This window comes from Simochromis diagramma, unplaced genomic scaffold (assembly GCF_900408965.1).
Source record: "Simochromis diagramma unplaced genomic scaffold, fSimDia1.1 OVJJ01000159.1, whole genome shotgun sequence".
Lineage (NCBI taxonomy): Eukaryota > Metazoa > Chordata > Actinopteri > Cichliformes > Cichlidae > Simochromis > Simochromis diagramma.
The window spans coordinates 2024000-2042639 of record NW_024387197.1 but is presented as its reverse complement, the minus strand read 5'-3'; the positions used below and the strand labels follow the sequence as shown (position 1 = coordinate 2042639).

Sequence of the window (18640 nt, the reverse complement as noted above, 5' to 3'; positions counted from 1 at the left end):
AGAAAGGTGGCTATATTGGTCGCTGATTTGTTTTTGTTTTGTTTTTGAATGTCAGAAATGTATATTTGTGGAATGTTATATTGGTTTCACTGGTAAAAAATAAATAATTGAAATGGGTATATATTTGTTTTTTGTTAAGTTGCCTAATAATTATGCACAGTAATAGTCACCTGCACACACAGATATCCCCCTAAAATAGCTAAAACTAAAAACAAACTAAAAACTACTTCCAAAAACATTCAGCTTTGATATTAATGAGTTTTTTGGGTTCATTGAGAACATGGTTGTTGTTCAATAATAAAATTATTCCTCAAAAATACAACTTGCCTAATAATTCTGCACTCCCTATATGTTGCAGAAATGCAGCAATTAACAAGCAATTTGTCTTGTAGAATGAAGCCAAAAAGATAATTCAAGTGAAATAATAAGCCGGAAGAGAAGCTGTACAAATGATTCCATCTGCATTCTGCTGACCTAACTAAAGCTTAAAAACATCTCAGAACACATAAAGATAAATATTATTTGTCACAGTGTTAAAAACTGATATTACACTCCAGAAAACAAAACAAAAAAACAAGTGATTTAAAATCCCTTATGAAACAGATGTCTGTGGTGAAGAATATGATTCAATTTTCTGTCACTATATTCTTGTTAAAAGACCGAACGCTACACTACTTCCACAGGCAGACCTTTTGTTGGTGAGTCATGGATCATTTTATCCATCTCTGTTTGAGAAACAGACCTCAGGATAGGGCTGGGCCATATCATACCGTTCACGGTAATACCGATATAATGTTGGGCAACGATAAGAAAATGAAATATCGCAATAGAATATGGGTAAAATGCACATGCGCAGTGCCTTTGTTTTCATACGCACACGGCAGAAAAAGCATGGCGGCGACGGAGAATGAGAAGGGCGAAAGTGGACCGTTGAATGAAACAGATGAACCAGAATTGGTTTGTAAAAATGCTGCAACTTCAGTGGTGTGGCACTGGTTTAGCTTTCGTCCGTCAGATACACAACAAAGCACTATTTTTGGTAGAGCATGCTAGCGGGCCGTCGTTATTACAGTGTCTTTTGGAAAATACGGCACACTTAAAATCAATCCTTTGATTTTAAGAAAACCGACAGTGCCCCTTATAATCCCGTGCGCCTTATGTATGAATTCTGGTTGTGTTTACTGACCTCGAAACGATTTCATGTGGGACACGGCGCTGGAAAATCTGTCAAATGTTTTAGTACGACTTTGCTAAGCTACGAACCCGCACCGCTTGATGGATTGTCAGAGCATTACAGCTATCATAGGCAGGAGCCTGGCGGAGTGATACGTACTGTGCTTCAACATAATATTACTGTATTGTGTGTGTATAACTTCTTTTCAAGTGTTGTGGATATTCTACATGGTTATGCTGAGGATATGTCGGCCAATTTCCACTGGAAATGCCTTTTGGTTAAACTGTCAGCGAGGAATTTGTATTTGCACCGTTAAATTTTTATATAACTTTAATGTACATAAAAAACAGCTGCTTGTTTAAGTGAAAATCATTGATGTTTTTATTTTTTTGCACTAATAAAGTTGTGGAGTTGTAAAGTATTTTGTCTCGTGTCAATTATATCGTCAATTATATCGTTATTGCAAATTTTCAAATATATATCGTGATAAGTATTTTTGGTCATATCGCCCTGCTCTACCTCAGAGGGTTAAAACTCATTCCACTGGCTTTATTTCCTCTCAGTCATCACCAGTGAAGACTTAAAGGACCCTGATGCTTTATATATATTTTGTTGTTTTTTCAGCAGGTCTTTGCAATCAGGGAAGGAAAACAAAAAGAAAAAAAGGACACAGTTCTTTTGTTGCGTTTTTGAACAAACCACCATAAAATAAGCTGCAAGTAAAGTTCTGCTTCATAATTCAACAATGTGGACTATAACATTTACCTCCCCATGCTGATGTCTTCAGTGCGGTGGCTAAAGATTAATCCCACTAAAGAGCCTTGAGGTCAAAGCACTGCAAAGGTCAGTGCTCGAAAATATCAACACATATCTCCACATTGATTTTTTAAATGGTTGCTATGCACTACTTGCTTATTGGCCACAGAAAGTGGCTTCAGCACCTGATTTTCCAAGCTATTTTCCAGTTTGGAAACAGAGGAGGCAAAACAGCGGCAGAAAGAAAACTGAAAGACAAGGGGGGAAAAGAAACTAAAACAGGCCATAAAGCCAAGTTCACCTAATAAAAGCCCACATTAGATTAGAGATTCCTGCTTTAGGTGCAGGCAGCAAATCAGATAGTTTAAACACCAGGATTGTTGTTCTCTTTTAGCTGTCTCAATAGAGGAGTATAGATCACACTTCTCATTAGTGCACCTATCATGGTGTAATTAGTCCCCTTTCCTGAGTCAAAATTGAATTTCCTCTTTGCTTTCCTGACCTTAGTTCATTGAAGCAATAAAGGCCCATATAGCCCCGAAGCCTGTGGGCTTTGTTTCCCGTTTTGCACCACAGCGTGACTCTCCTTGTATCGACCCGCACACAGATCCCAGCCTCACCTGACTCGGTGAACCATGCAAAGAGTACCCACTAATGGAGTGGCATCAATAACAGCAGATACAGACTTACAGACACTAAAAGTGTTTGACCTGCTCTCGCTCATTCACGCTACACAGAAAAGTAGAACACACTGATTTCTCAGAAAGCAAAATCCAGTTTGGGCTGGTCTCACAGATCTTCTTTGTATAAGGCATAAACAACAAACCTAGTTGTTTGTGCATAAATGTAATCAAACCAGCATCAAATGGTAAAAATAAAGTTAATAGATGACTTCTGTGTAATGTAATTATGGCCTAATTAAGTTTTACAGCTCCACCAGATTACAGATTTAACAGATTACCCACACATACAAGGACCTCATTATGTTACCACTGATCGATACAGTGGTTAGCTCTAACGCCTCGCAGCAAGCAGGTCCTGAGTTCCACTCCTGACTGGGGCCTTTCTGTGTGGAGTTCGCTTATTTCCCTGTGCCTGAGTGGATTCTCTGAGGTACTCCAACTTCTTCCCACAGTGCAAAGACATGCATGCTAGGTTACCTGTTGGTTTTAAATAAGTCCTAGATGTGAATGTGAGCCTGACTCTGTCTCTGAGTTAGCCCTGACAAGCTGTCAAGGATGGACTGTGCCTCGGCTCCAGCCTTCCCACTCCCCATCCCACCCGTATAAGCCTGAACTGGACAATCAATTAACAAAATGGATGAATATAAGTCCCATTAGCCATAGTGAAATGAATGGTTTCCACTTTCATTAGCTTTTGTATTACGGTGTTATTCATGTGAAACAGCTCCGATATTATCCTTAGCCTCACTCTGTAGTTTTGGAGAGCAGAGAAGCCTTTGATTCACTCCATGTGAAACAGCATTAGGCAAATGACCTAAATAGACCTGAGGCAAAGTTGTGGACTATGTGGATAAAATCAGGCTGGTTGGATGGCAACGATGGGGTGGGGTGGTTAGACGAGTGGTCTGATGTGCCAGTCCTCTGCCCTGCTCAGAGTGTGAGGTGGGATGAAGGGTTTGTGTGCCACAGAAACCCAGTGGCTCTGACAAGGTGGAGTTTTCATCCATTACTAAAGCAAAGAGGCTGTTAAATGGCACGTCACGTCTCCTGATGCCAGCATCCCCGTGGAGGTGTTCTGGCAGAGCTGGCCAACAGGGGGAATTAATTCTAGGACATGCACCATGTAAGCCCCATTAATTCACAGCGGCTGCCAAAGGTCCATGTGGAATCCCACACAGTGTGCAGTCCTAAAACTGCTTTAAGTCACGTAATCTGAGCAAAGGAGAATCCCCCAGAATAATAAACAAATACACAGATAGTTGTTAATTTGAGGTCGGAAGGGAAAACAAAGTTTACGCCTTACAAGTCACAAGTACATCGTTACCCCTGAATTCAGTGTCATGACACAAACACGTGTTATTGTTACAGAGCTTTAAGTCTGAGCTTTCAGTCAACATAAATCTAAGCTTCCTATGACTTAACACTATGTTACCCCTTTCCCTAAAGACGGGAGAGGGATGCTTCCCATTAGACTGTAGCAAATATTTCTCTGTTTATTTTTCTAATAATTCAGTTACTCTACAGTCTTTCCGGATGTTTCCAGGACAAAGTTCCCTTTAACTACACGTTTCTGCTGCTGTGTCTTTCTTTAATGTGTTTTAGAAATTTAAAACAGGTAAAGATGTAAAAGTGTGACATCTCCAGTATCCCCAGTGAGATGGAACTCTACAGGGAGCAGCCAAATAAAAAACCAACCCTGCTTCCTGTAAATTAGCCAAGTATAGAGATTAAAAGCTGTTTTATTTGGCCGACAGTAAACACGTTAATTTCATCCCTACAGTTAATATGGAGCCAGCCTGAAGGGGTTTTTTAGAAATGTATTTTTTTTTCTGCATAGGAGGTTGCCGTTTGTTTAAACTGGTAATGATGGTAGTTTGGAGCAGGAAACAGGCGATGTCATGAATCTCATGATGCCATATATCTTAGCAGGAATATATTTTGTGGTAATGTAAACAGGATATGTGTGGATATAGATTATAAAAAGCTGTGGTAAGGTTCAGCCATGAGGACTTATTGTCTAGAGCTATATTTCTCTTGTAACTGGCTGCAGTATTTTGCAGATTTGGGAAAAAGAGAGAAGTACGTTCCCACAACTAACTACAAAAACCAAGTTCAGCCCACAATTTTAAATTGACACTCTGCCCAGTCAGCCAGACCGATTAACTGGTAGACTGTAGCACAGAAGTGTTTAAGATCCACACTTTAAGCTGAACATCAATAAGTTAGCAACAACCTAAAAGACAAACAAGGCTAAATTAGAGAGTTAATTCCCATAATAGACTGTCCTTTAATTTGTTGACTGAAATTAATTCAGAGAAAAATCTCACTGCTTGCCTCCAGCAAAAGCTCAGCAATGGCGCTCACTGCAACATTCTTATTATTAGTGTAGCATGTCTGGTTCTTTGTTGAGAAGTAGAAAGAAAAATGCAAGTGAAAGCAAAGAAAACAACATGTTGGCTTTTGCCAGAGCAGCATAAGTAGTTTGATGTGTAAAGGAGCTGTAAATGAACATTAGTGGGATCCACTCACTTGTTTTGGTGCTTTGAGCCCTGCAGATGTGCATGGTACTGTGCCACTGAGTTGAGTGTGACGCTGCAGACTTCACAGGAGTAGCTTCGCTTCAGACCTGGAATCAAACAGAATAGCGCACATTACAGGAACGAATCTGGGAACTGAACAAATGCTTTACTCCAGTGAATTTTTCAAAACTTGATTCAGTAATACAATTTTTGCTCTGCTGCACGTGGCCAATATGAATCAATCCATCACGGTGAGAAGGCATGTTTGCCTTCACGCAGACGGGTCTCAGTCCTGCAGCAGATGAGCATTCATGTGACTCTGCACGTTTGCCTTAACAAACTGGTGTTTGCTAAAGAAGACTCCCATAACTGCACTGAAGGAGAAGACTCTTTGTGCAGCAGTCATAGCTCTAAGATCTTTATAGTAAATCCATAGCACCTGAGACCTTGAAATGTCTGAATCATTTGGAATCTACAACATTTAATGAGTTGCCTATTTTTTTTTCTAAATAGCGACAGCAATGCCCTTGGGGTGATAATGGCTGTATTGAATCAGCGCCCTGTTGCTGCAAATTATAAGCACCCTGTGTAATCGCCTTCATGTTGCACTAATCTTATTGTGGTGTGAAAAATGGCCGTCTTGATTTCCTCGCTCTCACAATTGAGTTAGCTCCTCCATAAATATGCCTCAGAGCAAAAGGCCAAGAGAAAATAAATGCCACCCTGCACTCATTGAATCACATTTCCATATCCTCCTCAATCAAATTTCCTCACTGAATGATTGTTTGTTAAATCGCTGCGGTGAGGAAAGCGCTGCCGAAACTTTGAAAGTCTTCTTGTTTTTCTGCTTTCAGGGTTGCGGAAGGTGAAAATCTGCAGTGGGCTTGGTCTCGGGTGTTGATGTCAGCTGTTCCCCTTTTACCATTTTGATGGAGGGCAATATTCCCCACAGAGAGCGGCAAATCCCTCCCTTTCACTTCCCCGCTGATAAGCTCTACAATAACCACTCTGTCAGCTGGTCGCCACCATGACTGAGATTTCAATTTTGCACCATCGTCCCCAGACGCAGTCATGAATCGACATTAAATTTCTGCAGCAGGCGGAGAAGCTCTGCCTTGCAGTGCCCCTTTGACAGCCTGCCTCTCAAACTATTTTTGAAAGGGTGAAAGATTATACTGTGACTTCGGTATCCATCATTGGCAGCCACCTGCGGCTCTTCCCACATGGCGCTATGGTGCATGAGCGATGAAGCATCAGAAGCTTTAGGCTTCTGCAATTCCTCCCCTTCATCAACTTTGCTTCCTACTTTCTGAGGCACTGGAGACTCGTTTGTTTTGGTTAACCTGTCCCTTTGCTGAGAAAAACGAGGGTGTGGGGAGCAGCCGATGAGTGGTTGCAGCAGAAGAAAAATGTGCTCTGCAGTCTCATTTGTTTGAGTTAACTTAGGAATTTGGTAACTGTTAAATAAAATAACAGGTTGTGGAGCTGATGCATGCAGAGAAAAAAGAAAACACAGACTGATGTCTTCGATCTTTATTCGATCTCACCGTATAAGAAGTATACCTCTAAAAAAGAAGTTGCCAGGAGGTAAACTACTAAACCCAAAAAGGTTAAAAAAAGATGTTTTAGTGGGTGTAATGAGATTCATATCAGCTGCCTATTTAGTTTTAACTTCAGGTCAAATATCCAAAAACATATTTAAGCTAAGAGGAGCTCAGCTCAGTTTTTAGTGTAAAAACAACTCATGCAGCATTTTAGCTGTAAAAACAGATGAAATGCATGCTGGTCTGTGAAAGCTATGAAGCTGAGAGATTTTTCTGGTATCAAGTAATTGTATGTCAAAAAATACCCACAGATACAAGCAAAGCCTTAGTAAAACTTTTTAAAAAGCAATTTATACAGAGCACACAACACTACAGATATAACACGATGCTAGCATCAGGGTCTAAGGTTACTTCTCAAAGGAGAACACACAACATTTGCAGATATGCATGGGCCATTGACTGCAACTCCAAGAATTAAAAAAAGGCCTTATATTAAAACTTGTTTAGCTTGTCCAGTTACTTTCAAGCCTCTATGTATAAAAATGTGTATAATTCACAAACAGTTGATGCAATATTTTTGTCAATTCCACTGAAATAAAGCTGGGATTTTGTACTTTAATTACATTTTTATTTATTTTAAATCCTCTGTCATAGCGTACAGAGAGAAAACTACAAAAATAAAAGTGAGAAGACTATTTGTCCACAAACGTATAGACTAACCGTACGTGCTTGCACCACTCAAACAGATTCTGAACCTGGGCAAGATCAATTTGTTTTGCAGTGAATCTTTTGCTTTCTCTTAGCTTATTGAGACCTATTGCCTGAAGCTTTGGAAGAGATACTGTTGGCAGTATGACTGATCAGCAGTCCAACATTCTTTGTCGATTGTTTATAAGCAAAGAAAAAGGTGGTACTGGTCCAGGATTCATGCTAAATTAACCAGCAAGCATCTGCCCCACTCAGATCTGGTAACTTTAGCTCATTCCCCCCCTCACTGTAGCATTGAGCCCAGGCTGAAAGAGCATACACTTAATCACTGTTTCTATGAAATTGGGTGCTAAGTTGCAACTGTGAGATTTAGTATAATGAATTGCTTTGCAAAACTGACAGAATAAAATCATTACTCAAAAATGTTTTCATCCCACCGAAGCACTGACTGAAAGTTTCTTAAATTGGACGGTTCAAAAATGTGGGGTAAGAAGAGGCGTAATATCTTGAGGAGAACTCGTCCAATCTAGAGTTTTAAATTAGGGTTCAGCATTACACTTTGTTGAAAAGGACCTAGATCAGCTTGGTGTAATTTCCTCGTCTCTGAGCCTGTTGTTAACAGTATAATGGATCTATTTTAGGGTGGGGAATACAAGAGTGGAGAATACAACATACAGCTGAAAGCAACAGCTTGAGAACAGTGACTGCAAGCCTCTGTTGAAAAAGAGCTAAAAAGTGAGAGAATGAGGAGACCACATGCTAAATTATATCTTCCAGAGAAGCATCCCTGATTAACAGCTGTGATAGTCTGACCCAACACAATTTGTCTGCTGGGTGTTGACAGGCTAGCTAGCCTGTGGTCTAAATTTAGTGGTTTCTGGTTGAGATTTGACAACATCAAAATACACTGAGAGGGACCATTAAAATGGCAAAGACAGAGACGGCCCTTACTTGATCTATGAGAACAAAACTGACAACAGGTTGCAGAAACACATTTATGAATGTTTTTTTGGTTTCATGGCCAGGTTGAAACAATTCTAATCTTGATCATTCATTACTTTTTTAAACTCAATTTTCTTTCTTATTTTCAAGCTTACTGTTATTACGAGTTGTATGCAATACTGAACACTAAGGAAGAGGAAAGGACTGTTTGTCTAGGTGACAGCAACCGTGTGAAAAGTGGTCAATAAAGAGATGCTGAAAAGCGTGTTCATGGAAACATCGTCGGGTCTGCTGTGGTACGTTTACAATGGGACTTCTGCTCCTGAATTTTCATCTTTACGCAGGACTGTAAGCTGTCATCTGTGAGGCGTGAGGTGTTTGTTTTTAACATAGTTCACGGTGGAGAACAGCTGCTGATATAATGTGGATCCGAAGATCCATAATTGACCTACCTGGGGTTGAAAGTCTCGATAAATGCACGGCGTTTCGGCGGGTATACCGGCTTTCGCGAGTGTGACGCTTATTTTGAGCGATGAAAAAAAAAATAGAATATAATTTTATAGAAGATGAATTAAAGTCAGTACAAGCAAGACAGAATATGTATGTGAAGGAGAAGGAGACAGGTGGAAAGGTGGATATGCAAACAATAGAGATAGTGAAGGTAGATACATTTAAACATCAACAGTCCAAAGCAGACAGAGAGAGAGAGAAAGAGAGGTTAAAGAGGTGAAGAAGAGAGTGCAAGCAGGGTGGAGTGGGTGAAGACAATTATCATAGAAGGATAGCTGCAAGAGTGAATGGGAAGTGAATGGGAAGGTTTACAAGATACTAGTGAAAGTTGGGTGTATGATTTGTAGACTGTAGCACTACCAAAAAAGACAAAAGGTTAAGACGGAGGATGTGATGTTTGGCATGCACACTGAAGCAGCCAGAAATCGAACCACCAACCTCCGATTATTAGATGACCTGTTCTAGTTTTGCATGATTCACAGTCCAAATTAATCCTCATTTAGCTCATGCTGGTTCTGGTACAGCCCCTCACTTCTTTATTTGTCTGAAACAAGCTGCTTTCGTTCCCTTAACGGCAAATGCCTTCTTATTGGCTGCCCCTCAAAACAAAAGATTTTAAGAGTAAATGGGTGGAGCTGTTACAGTCACAGCTGCATACCTAAGATGACCTTGGAGAGGTTAAGCCCTTCTTCTGCCATCATACACACCCAAGAGTAGAAAAATGGCAAAGAACTGAGTTCTATTGGCTCAGAGCAAACACTTCTGCATACCCTGAACAGCAGTAATAGAACAAACAATAAAACCAATCATATTAGGTCCTCTTTAATTAAATAATTGTGTGCTGTACTGCTTTACTAAGCACTACCTCTTTAGAATGTAAATGTTATATTATCGCCTACATTTATTATTAACTGTGTTTTAAAGTCACTCTTACATTTTTCTACAAACTGAGTCTCCAACTGTGCTTAGAAAGAACAATACATCACTGCCCAGAGTACACAGTGGAGTACTTTAGGATTAATCACGTTCTCTTAGTACAGAATTACTCACGCTAAGCTCCATAAACCTTTCTCGTACCTGCTCATCAGTGTGCCATAGAAATATTAAAATGAGGATGATGGTTCCAACCACGTACCTGTCAAACCTTAGTGTGATTTCTTAGCTTTGACACACAGTCTGACTGTGTGACAGTTAGGTAATAACATGCTTTGGGAGCGTGGCCACTTCACTAGCTGCCATTTTATTCTGAAAAAAGGATGTAGTTGACTGAAAAGCTAGGAGAGGGATTGAAATGAGGTGGGGTGGGGGGGGTTCAAATGTTTCCATGCAGACTTAAGAGCAGCTTATCTTCACAGCCAATAAGGTTTGGAAGAGATGACATCACTTGGTGTTAAAGACGTAGCATCTGAAAGCTGGTGTGCAACAAAAAAAAGATAAAAACAGGTAAATTCGAATATTTCTGCAGTCTACTTTCCACTTCTCTTTCAACTGCTCTTAACACAAACGCAGTCTGCTTCTCTCCACATGAACAGCTTTCTCCCCCACACTTCAGAGAACCAGCCACAATATGAAAAGCACTTAGTGAATATGGGCTGCTCCGCCTGAAATCATCTTTAGGGCCGGTTCAAACAAGATACTCAACAGAGGCAGAGCAGACGCGAGGACTGTTCTTCAGAGACATGGTAAGTGATAGGAGTGCAAACACCAGCTGTGGCACAGCATGGACTTAAAGTGAGTTCTGCTGTCTTCCTGCTACTATTATTCATCTTCTCACGCTGTCAGCTACACTCAAAAAAGGAAAAAAAACATTGTGATTCATGCTACATAAAAGGGTGAGCAAACAGTTTATTTATATAAAAATGACGTTTAAAGTTTCCCATTTTTATTTAAAGAGTTCTCATTTTTTCATGTAAAAAGAAATGTTGTTGAAGCATTTCATTTCAAAAGCACTGAGATCCTTTGTAGTGGCACTTGGAGCTGAGTCGTGGTGCATCGTTTATACTGTAAATGAGAGCTTTGAGTCCTTTGTGGTGACAGGAGAGACTTTAGGAAGGACAACCATCGGTCAAACACTCTACTAAAGGCTTTATGGTAAAGTGGGTAGATGGAAGCTACTTTTTACTAAAAGGTACATGACAGCCTTTTAGAAAAAGGTAAATGTTCTGATGGACTCTTAAACCTTGAGAAGCAAAGGCAGCTGGTCAGGTAAAACAAAGATTAGAGTATTTGGTCAGCTATGTGTGTGTTGAATATCAGGCAGTGATAATAACTCCAAATAATATATCCTTGGAAATGATGTTGAAACAAACACTTTATCTTGTGTCCTTATCAAATAGCACGACTGACTTACATACAGGGATTCTCCTGGACTAAAAGGGACATAGGATGGGCGACCAAACATGTAAGTATACAGGGAGTGCAGAATTATTAGGCAAGTTGTATTTTTGAGGAATAATTTTATTATTGAACAACAACCATGTTCTCAATGAACCCAAAAAACTCATTAATATCAAAGCTGAATGTTCTTGGATGTAGTTTGTAGTTTGTTTTTAGTTTTAGCTATTTTAGGGGGATATCTGTGTGTGCAGGTGACTATTACTGTGCATAATTATTAGGCAACTTAACAAAAAACAAATATATACCCATTTCAATTATTTATTTTTACCAGTGAAACCAATATAACATCTCCACATTCACAAATATACATTTCTGACATTCAAAAACAAAACAAAAACAAATCAGCGACCAATATAGCCACCTTTCTTTGCAAGGACACTCAAAAGCCTGCCATCCATGGATTCTGTCAGTGTTTTGATCTGTTCACCATCAACATTGCGTGCAGCAGCAACCACAGTCTCCCAGACACTGTTCAGAGAGGTGTACTGTTTTCCCTCCTTGTAAATCTCACATTTGATGATGGACCACAGGTTCTCAATGGGGTTCAGATCAGGTGAACAAGGTGGCCATGTCATTAGTTTTTCTTCTTTTATACCCTTTCTTGCCAGCCACGCTGTGGAGTACTTGGACGCGTGTGATGGAGCATTGTCCTGCATGAAAATCATGTTTTTCTTGAAGGATGCAGACTTCTTCCTGTACCACTGCTTGAAGAAGGTGTCTTCCAGAAACTGGCAGTAGGACTGGGAGTTGAGCTTGACTCCATCCTCAACCCGAAAAGGCCCCACAAGCTCATCTTTGATGATACCAGCCTAAACCAGTACTCCACCTCCACCTTGCTGGCGTCTGAGTCGGACTGGAGCTCTCTGCCCTTTACCAATCCAGCCACGGGCCCATCCATCTGGGCCCATCCATCTGGCCCATCAAGACTCACTCTCATTTCATCAGTCCATAAAACCTTAGAAAAATCAGTCTTGAGATATTTCTTGGCCCAGTCTTGACGTTTCAGCTTGTGTGTCTTGTTCAGTGGTGGTCGTCTTTCAGCCTTTCTTACCTTGGCCATGTCTCTGAGTATTGCACACCTTGTGCTTTTGGGCACTCCAGTGATGTTGCAGCTCTGAAATATGGCCAAACTGGTGGCAAGTGGCATCTTGGCAGCTGCACGCTTGACTTTTCTCAGTTCATGGGCAGTTATTTGGCGCCTTGGTTTTTCCACATGCTTCTTGCGACCCTGTTGACTATTTTGAATGAAACGCTTGATTGTTCGATGATCACGCTTCAGAAGCTTTGCAATTTTGAGACTGCTGCATCCCTCTGCAAGATATCTCACTATTTTTGACTTTTCTGAGCCTGTCAAGTCCTTCTTTTGACCCATTTTGCCAAAGGAAAGGAAGTTGCCTAATAATTATGCACACCTGATATAGGGTGTTGATGTCATTAGACCACACCCCTTCTCATTACAGAGATGCATATCACCTAATATGCTTAATTGGTAGTAGGCTTTCGAGCCTATACAGCTTGGAGTAAGACAACATGCATGAAGAGGATGATGTGGACAAAATACTCATTTGCCTAATAATTCTGCACTCCCTGTATTCAGCCCAGGAAATTGGCTCTGGATAAAAAGACAGAAGTTTATTAGTGTAAACGCTGATTAAGTGTTGAGTACATTCATTATATTTTTTCGTCAACTTCCTTCAACACTGTTCAACGTATTAGATTCTTTTGGACATGTGAGCTTGTATTTTTCTCATTTCTAACTTTAGTTTTTAAAATATTCAACTGAGTGGATCCAGGTACAGGGAGTACCTTTGCCACAGTGTAACAGTATGTCAGTATTTACTTCAGTCCAACTGAAAGCTATTGGCAGTTACTTTCAGTTGGTGAATTTAAATCTATGGGAATGATAGAGCGTTCTGATTGGCACATTAACTTGCGGCCAAATTTTCATGGGTGGATTTGTCTTCAGCAGACAGGCGGTTCAAATCTGGGTAGTTGGAGTCAGTTGATGACATTAGGAATCATATTTTGTGACTGGATCATTAGAACTGAAACTATGTGCCTGCCTGTGGATTCTAGTGGATTCTCCCACATTTCAAGTCGTCTAACCTCATTTAATGTCTCTGTTTTTAGTCTGTATAGTTTATCTCCCCACTAACATAAAGTCTAAAATAAGACGCACAAAACAGTTAAAGATTTAAAACTATTTTACCTCCTAATTTGATGCCAGTTCCCCTCTTTCTCTTTATGTCACTCACTCGCTGATAAGGACACACACACACACACACACACACACACACACACACACACACACACACACACACACACACACTACATTCCAACTTCTGTGTAAACTTCAGCTTTCAACAGTTCTGCACTCTGGCTTTCAGGTCAATGATTTGGTGTATTTTAGCTTATTAAACATTTTTTTCAACAAAGATTCAGCAATTATAAAAATTGAACTCAAACCATTCGGCTAGCAGCGCTCACACTGCATTTTCTTTAGAAAATGCATTCTGAAGTTTACTTAAGTATCATTTTACTTATTTAAAAAACTGTGAGACTGGAGAATAATAGATCTGATGTTTTGTAAGAGCACTGCCATAACGTTGTACAGCACGACTCTTTGAGGACTGCTAAACCTCCACTGCCAAAAATGGAACTGATTATGATGGGACTCTGACCACTCATTGTTCACTTCCACAAACATATAAATAAAGTTGAAGTTTTGCTTGTTGATGCACAGGAAGAAATCCAACAGGCATTGGGGAAAAGTGGGACAAAGGGACAAACTAGATTAAATATAGCAGCCGCCCAGAAAACAGATCTGGGTTACACAAGAAGAGGGAGATCACCAAATTTAAACCACGAAGATTTTTTTAAAAACATTTGTATTACATTTTTTTAGTCTCAAAACATTTTGATTGAACAAATAATGAGAACAATTACTGCATATCCAGTACTGATAGGACAAATTCATCATTCATCTCATATGAAAGCTGAAAACCTACTGAGATGGAAATCACAGATCACAGTGGTGCAGTAGTTCATCTTTTTTTTTTAGCTCCTGTGCATCGTCCTTCATCGATTCCATTATTACATTTATAATATTTTTTCTCTCTGACATGGCACAAGATGATTACAAACGGTATCTTATGTCTGCTGGTGTTGGAAATCACATTAGCTAAAGTACATCGCCCAAATGGGCATGATAAATAAAGGAAAATGACAGCACGCAGGCAGTGTTTACAACTCGAGACGATGATGGCAAATGGTTCTAAATTAGATCAAACTTGTATAACGCCACTTCAACGCAAAGGTGATGCTTATCTCATATAACAGAGCTTTACCACTTACCGTGACTTCTACCTTTGCTGATGCTCACATCTCTGTGACAGCAGGTGTCTTATGAGTACTATAAAAAGCATTTGGCAGGCACTTAGATAGTTACATGAACTGCTGGCTGGTGGTCAGATGAACCAAGCTGTTTGCTGTGTCTGTCTTCACATCGTCTGGTTGTGAGTCACTAAACCTGGGATGCAGCTCATGTTTCGTTTAGTCACTCTATGAACACTGAATGTGGGACAACAAAGGAGTCTATAGCATGTGTGTTATTTCAGTCTCTCTCATGAAGTCCATTATGTGCCAGTACAAGAAAGTAAAAGAAAGCTTAAAAGCAGTCATCTGTTGATTTGATGTGTTCTGATGTAAAAGTCATAAAAGGGGGCATTTTTGAAAGATTTTATTTTTTTAGTTTATCTAATCTATATTTAAACTGAAACATTAAGATAGACTGACGGCCTGCCCTCTGTGTACCCTGCCTCTCACCTTATGACAGCTGGGAAAGTGATTTCCCGAAACTGTGGCTTGGATAACAAGTCATGAACATGGATGGATACATTTCCACACAGTTACAGGCACAGTCTGTAAACACTGACAAGAGTAAACACACGATTCCTGAGCAGCAGTGCTAGAATGGGGAGAGTTCAGCACAAATAAGAAAGTTCACCACAAATACAAGTTTAGCTATTTCTGAGATAAAATTCAACACATCTTTACTTTAATAAAAAAAGAAGAAGAAAACAAACCTGGAAAAAAGAGATCATCTGTTTTAAACTTGCTGCAGCGATAACTGGGCAAAAGTGCTTACACAATCTGTTCCCATTAGTGTCTTAATGGACTATCAACCACAAATTCATTTTCCATCCCATTTACATTTATGCAAACATTACAGTCCTCACAGTTATATCACCATCTCAATACTACTCCCTGTTAGCTTTGAACAGAATGAGCACCAGACAAAAGACCAGAGGATCAAGTAGACTATTAGAGCGCAAAGATGGAGTTTTACCAAAACAACTTAAATCAACTAAGCCAAAGAGGACAGGTGAGCAGGGACCTCGGTTTTACACTATGCTCATGCGGTTAACCTGCACTCTTTTGTATGTACACCACTTATAAAACAAAGGCTTTTATCATGAGGTTAGACACATCTGGAGGGTCTCTACACTTGTGCTAAAAGTGCTAATGGCTTGCCCATCTCTTTATCCATCTTCAACCTTATGTCTTTGCCATCAGCTTTTCAATGCTGCACAGCTCTGTACACACAACAACAACAACAAACAAGACCACTGGATGATGCTCCCTCCCATTTTATTAGAGCGTTTGAATATTTCATCACAGGACAATCTTCAGAGTCAGACTGCACATTTTCTTAGCAGGTTGAGAAGTGCACAAGGTCAGGTAGAGGGGAGGAAAAAAGGGGGAAAGATGAAAGGATAAAATGCAGAGAGGAAGCAAAAAGAAGCAGCAGCATCCCGACCGCCTGCAAGGCCTGCTGCGGTCCCATTCTCCTCTCTGTGGGCTCACACTGCTGGTTTTGCCTGATAGGACAATTTGCCACTTCATTACTAATTGATAATCGCCAGAGAGTAATGCTCATTAGTCCAAGTGCTGAATAGTACAGCTAGTGTGCTGACATTTTCTGTCGCTCCATAATGACTCTGTTGAAGCCGGCAAATTCATCTCCTCTTAATGCACTGTAAAAACAGGCGCCGTGCAGAACAGATGAAGGTAAAGATATAAAGGGATTAAACTGTTTTTCATTTTTACATGCAAATCTCTAATGAATTATTCATTGAGATCAACACTTGTTATAAGAGGATTGTAGAAGCAGTGCATTCTTTGATTCATTTGCAAAACACTGAACCCGTTAACAAACTACGTCTTCATTTAGAAATCTTTCCTTTTCAGTCGCTTTAGAAACCTTAGTCATACTTTTCAAACACCCTGTGATGCAAAACTTTGGACTGAAACATTGTTTCAAAAATGGCCAGTAACCAATGCTGATGCTTTATTTCACACCCCGTGTAAAGGAAACAAAGGAATCTTGCAACAAAAAATATCTCTCCTTCCAACTCTTCACTGCACTTTTTTCCCAGCACAAGATTATTGGTCAATTCAATTTGATTTAGTTTAATGAAATTTAGTTTAATTTAGTTGTATCTGGCTAAGAATAATCAAATTCTGGACATAGACTTCAGGCAATTCGTTGAGAACTGGAACTAAGAAGAAGTTCTATAGGAGGACAATGATTCTCCTTAAAAACTGGCATGAATGTTTGAATTGACTGCCATAATCTCCTGACTTGAACCTCACCAATTTATACAAAGGTGTGAAAACATCTCTTTGTATACCAAAAATACTTATTTAGAAAAGAGCTACAAAATGCTCATTTTCAGCCCTTTATTTATTCTGTGTCTCCCCTGTAGAGTTAATAAAGGCTTTATGCAGCCTCTTAGTATATTCATAGTCTGAAACCAGTCAGTTTAGCTCATGTATCCTTAATGCACAGGTTCTTATATACATACTGATATATCCAGTCAAGCACTTTATACAGCATGTCTCATTCACCCATTCATACAAGCACTTTCTAAATTTCACACTCCAGTGAACACAATGGGGTAGTATCTTGCCAAAGGATATCGTAGCATGCAGACTGGAGCAGCAAGGGATCAAACCACCAGCCTTCTGATAAGTAGATGACCTGCTCTACCCCCTTAGCCACTCTCCCAGCCAGTGGTCACCATTCAATGTCACCTGGTAAAAGATTCTCAAAATAAACTGTAAACCTACTAATTTTAATATGGCCCAATCTCCCCCAAGCCAAAATGTAACCCACAGAGTACAGAACCACCATCCCCACCAACACACATTACAGCACAATATCTATGTTAATACTGTTATTATCTGCTTATTGTCCAAAACAATGGTGAATTTATTCTTTGAATCATAAGTGTATTTATGTCCCTGTTTATAGGTTTAAATGCGGTACTGGTAACTGAAGTTGCAAACATCGGCAGTCAAACACACCATGTATAATGTTCCTGAAACAAACATCGTGGACTCAAAAGCTTGGGTAGCATAACAAAGCTGAACAAAGCAGAACCAACCAGTTTGCCCTCAACTAGCAAAAGTAGCCAATCAGGCTCTGAGTTAGAAGTTCCATGGCCAATCAGCTGTGAAGACTTGTTTCTCCCATTTGGTGCAGTCACACTCTGCTGCCCTTTACAACACCTCTGGGCTCCATGTGCTCTTCTGGCAGCCAGCACTCTGCCAGCTGGAATAATATTGTGTAATTGTTATTGACATATTGTAACTGGGAAATGATAAGCAAGAAAGTTCTCCCCTCCTCCTCTGTAAAATTAACAGCTTGTGACATGCTGGTGGGCTCCATGAAGAGTCAAGCTGACAGCTGAAGTCAAGAGGGTTACTTTTCAGCTCCACAGAGCAGGGCTTATAAATAGTCACAGCTATTAACAAATGTAATACTGCTCTCTGTTGCTCATCAATATTAAGCTATGCAAGTCACATTTATTACCTGCAGCGTTAAATGAGACATTACTTATCCCCACCCAGTTGGCTCCCATTTTTGCTTTCATAACTACCAAAAGTCTTTGTGGCACAGATTTGAGAAGGTGCTGAAAAAATTCCTCAGAAACTATGGTCCGTATTGACATGACAGCCAATATGGCACAATCTCCTGTTTCACTGTATCACAAAGGTGTTCTATCGGATTGAGATCAGTCACCAGATCTTAGTGAAGTCATTTATTTTGCAGTGAAATACACGTCCAAGAAACCAGTTTGAGCTTTATGACATGCTGGATTCAGTCATAGGAAGATGAGTTCACTGTGGTGATAAAAGATGGATGTGGGCAGCACCAATGCTTACATAGGCCGTGGTATTTAGATGGTGCTTAGCTGGTATTGAGGGGCACAAACCATGATAAGAAAATATGCCCCACAACACTACACAACCACCACCAGCAGCCTGAACCTTTGATACAAAGCTGGATGGGTCATTGTTTTCATGCTTTTTACATTTAATTTTGACCCTACCATCCAAATT

General features: G+C 40.0%; 1 protein-coding gene across 2 annotated transcripts in view; it reads right to left on the bottom strand.

Moving 5' to 3' along the window:
* Positions 1-18640, bottom strand: part of zmat4a (zinc finger, matrin-type 4a) — a 158888-nt gene that overhangs the window by 25046 nt on the left and 115202 nt on the right. For both annotated transcript variants that reach the window (XM_040050061.1, XM_040050060.1), the window contains one exon: positions 5143-5239. In XM_040050061.1, the coding sequence (XP_039905995.1) occupies positions 5143-5239 (97 nt within the window). The remainder of the gene's footprint in view (positions 1-5142; positions 5240-18640) is intronic.